Below are 3,705 nucleotides of genomic sequence, written 5' to 3' on the forward strand. Positions count from 1 at the left end.
GAGACCTAAAAATGGCTGTCCACCAATGTTTACCATCCAACCTGACAGAACTGGAGAGGATCTGCAAGGAGGAATGGCAGAGGATCCCCAAATCCAGGTGTGAAAAACTTGTTGCATCTTTCCCAAAAAGACTCATGGCTGTATTAGATCAAAAGGGTGCTTCTACTAAATACTGAGCAAAGGGTCTGAATACTTAGGACCATGTGATATTTCAGTTTTTCTTTTTTAATAAATCTGCAAAAATGTCAACAATTCTGTGTTTTTCTGTCAATATGGAGTGCTGTGTGTACATTAATGAGGAAAAAAAATTAACTTAAATGATTTTAGCAAATGGCTGCAATATAACAAAGAGTGAAAAATTTAAGGGGGTCTGAATACTTTCCGTACCCACTGTATATCCACTTTAATGCGCTTATCAAGATAACAGCAGTCAAATGTCAAAAGCGTCAGTTTTTTAATGACAAAAAGAAGTATTCAAAATGCAGCATTTAAGTTTTACAATCTGCAAAGGAGTGAAAAAATTGTTCAAACGCACAATGTAATGTTAAAGAACTTTACACACAAAAAAAGATTTGCAAAAGAATTTTTCTCAAAATCTGTGGTTTCTGTTTGGCTGCAGTAAGAGTTTGTGTTTTCTTCTGTCTCTGGATCATAATTCTGTCCTTGAAATCAGGATTAGATATTAAATACTGTCATGCATGTGAAAACAGGCCGAGAATTGATCTGATGGTTGGCTCAGATTCAGACAGGAATCATGTGTTTGTGTGTTTTTCTGGTGTTTAAGAGAAAGAACAAGACTAATTCACACACAGATGTTTCTCAAAACAGACAGTCTGTTTGGACTCAGCAGCACAGAATTAGTGAGAAACGAGCGCTGGGTTTCTCTCAGCACATACGATGCCAGACGGTGTTATTAGCTTCTCAACTCAACTGGTCAGAATTTGCCGTGTCACTCAAACTAACAGATGAAGCGTCACTGAGTCACGGGGATTCAGTCTTCTGAGCGTGTGAAGTGTGTTTGATCTTCATGCTGCTCGTCTCATCCTCACGTGTTCTGCTCTCTTCAGCCCTGAGCGCGCAGGAGAAAGACCAAGGCAACGAGGCCTTCAGGAGCGGAGATTATGAGGAGGCCGTGGTGTATTACAGCAGGTGAGAGAAGCGCCAGGTGGAAACAAGTGCAGTAAAATACACTTAGTACACTACTTAATGTGCTCTGTTATCACGCACTAATTTTGTACTTAATGTACTAAAATTATTCTTTAGTACTTCTTAAGATAAACTTAAGATCATCTAAGTGTACTCAACTGTGCTATTTTGGGACATCTTTGATTAGGTTAAAAAATGACTAAAAAATACAGCTAACTGACACAATAAAAACATGATAACATAACAAAACATGATTTTTGAAAATAAAAAAAATTGCGTTATCTGTTTTTGCAAATAAATTCTTCATATACAAAATGTATTTATAATGTACTGCCCACATGTTTTTATAGATTAATTTCAAATGCATTGTAATTGTTAACATCCCCTCTATATGATATACTTAACTACTGTACATATTTATGGTGACTTCAAATAATACAATCAAGTACACTATACACTATGTCATTAGTACACTTTTGTCCACATTAAAAATATAGCATTCAAGTACTTTATGCTAAAAGTATGCTTACTGTTAAATTATGAATTTTTGTACACGTCTAAACACGTATGGATGAATAATCCAATCATGTGCACGAGTACATTTAAAGTAGCCTAAGCACAGTAACCTATAGGGATTTACTTACTGTAAGTAATACATTTCTATTGTATTTTTAATGAAAATCCAAATAGAACTTAGTGATAGTATATATAAAAATCCACTAAAATGTTATGTAAAGTGATCGTAGCACATTTTTAACCAGTGCAATTATAAAACACTTCTGGTACTTTATCTGACTACACTTAAAATCAGTTTAAATGTTAGTGTTAATTAGTGTATTTATATTAAGTGTACTTAAGTAGCACAGTTGGGAAAATATACTTATAACTATTACATTACTAATATATGTTAAATAATATCAATTTAAATTTAAACTTAGGATAAGTATATAAAAGTGTACTAAGATTGAACTAATTTTTAATTCCTTCAAAGCACACTTTTAAGAAATATATTAATAGTCCTCTGTATATTTTTGTGGTAGTACACTTTATTTCTATGTACTAAAAATCAATTTAAATATTAGTGGTATCTAGTATACTTTTGCACTTGCACTGAAGTAGTACTGAAGTAGAAATATATTTTTAATTAGTATATTTATAGTGTATAACTTTTACATTTTTATTTAGTTAAGAATGTACAATGCACAAAATTAAGAATGTTCTATAAATGTACTTGCTTGTATTAAGTATTGTATGCAAGTATTTTTTTTGTGTATTCAAGTACGCTTTTTTTTTTTTTACCTGGGGGTGCTGAGCTGCAGTGACGTGTGTGTGTGTCTCTCTCTGTGTGTGTGTGTCTCTGTGTGTGTGTGTCTCTCTGTGTGTGTGTGTCTGTGTGTGTGTGTCTCTCTGTGTGTGTGTGTGTGTGTGTGTCTGTGTCTGTGTCTCTCTGTGTGTGTGTGTGTGTGTCTCTGTGTGTCTGTCTGTGTCTGTGTGTGTGTGTGTTTCTGCAGGAGTCTGTCTCTGGCGTCTTCAGCCGCTGTGTTTAATAACCGCGCTCAGGCTCACATCAGACTGCAGTGCTGGAGCGCGGCTCTGAGCGACTGCGACGCGGCTCTACAGCTGGAGCCTGGAAACATCAAAGGTGAGGAGCGACACACTCCACTGATCCTGTGAGCGTGTATCTGGTATTTCTTATGTTATGTAGTATAGTACAGTAATACCAGAACACAGGTTCTGTGCATCAGTTGTTGATTGGATGTTGAGATGTGGGCGTGGATCTTAAGTGTATGCAGATGAGTGTGAGCTCATAGGGGCGGGGCTTAATGATTGGAGAAATCCTGCATGCATCATGGGGGGGGGGTTATGTGACATTCCCGGGGTATATTTAAGGGTAAGCAAGCGGACAAACTCAGCTTTCAGTTTCAAAACAGAGGTAACTTTCAGTGTAAGTAGATCCCAAATAAGAGGGATCATGAAAACTGCATGTTATTTTTTATTTAGTACTGTCCTGAATAAGCTATTTCACATAACAGATGTTTACATATATAAATATATAGCTATAGAGACTGTACCAGTTAGGTGGCGATATGAACCAAGTATGCAAATGGACTTTGAACAGAAGAAGAAGAAAGAAGTAGTATGAGCTTTTTCTTAGCCTCTGTTTCCATGGTGACTCGTCGATTCGTCACTCTGTTGAGAATGTCTTGCCTGTTAACCAGGAACATACTCTGAGTTGAGTGAACTTACTCACACACACACCAGCATACCTCGAGTAAGCAAGGTTTGGGTTAATCCACCGAGAGTTCTGGGTTTAGCAGATGGTAGGTTAACCTTGCTTTCTGGAATACACCCCAGAGATTAGATTAATACATTATGATTGAGATTCACAACAAAATAAAAAAAATCAAACAATAAGATGTATAACTTGCATGTAGAAAATGCACAGGTTAGCTTTACATTCCATACCTACAGTAACTGCTGTACACTTAAATTGTGTGTGTGTCTGTGTGTGTGTGTGTGTGTGTGTGTGTGTGTGTGTGTGTGTGTGTGTGTGTGTCT

General features: G+C 36.4%; 1 protein-coding gene across 1 annotated transcript in view; it reads left to right on the forward strand.

Annotated features, from left to right (window-relative positions):
• spag1b (sperm associated antigen 1b) overlaps window positions 1–3,705 on the forward strand; it is a 19,905-nt gene that overhangs the window by 5,457 nt on the left and 10,743 nt on the right. Inside the window, exon 7 of the mRNA XM_016475123.1 lies at window positions 2,658–2,788. Coding sequence (XP_016330609.1) covers window positions 2,658–2,788 — 131 coding nt within the window. The remainder of the gene's footprint in view (window positions 1–2,657; window positions 2,789–3,705) is intronic.

This window comes from Sinocyclocheilus anshuiensis, unplaced genomic scaffold (genome assembly GCF_001515605.1).
Source record: "Sinocyclocheilus anshuiensis isolate Anshui unplaced genomic scaffold, SAMN03320099.WGS_v1.1 scaffold1680, whole genome shotgun sequence".
NCBI classification, from domain to species: domain Eukaryota; kingdom Metazoa; phylum Chordata; class Actinopteri; order Cypriniformes; family Cyprinidae; genus Sinocyclocheilus; species Sinocyclocheilus anshuiensis.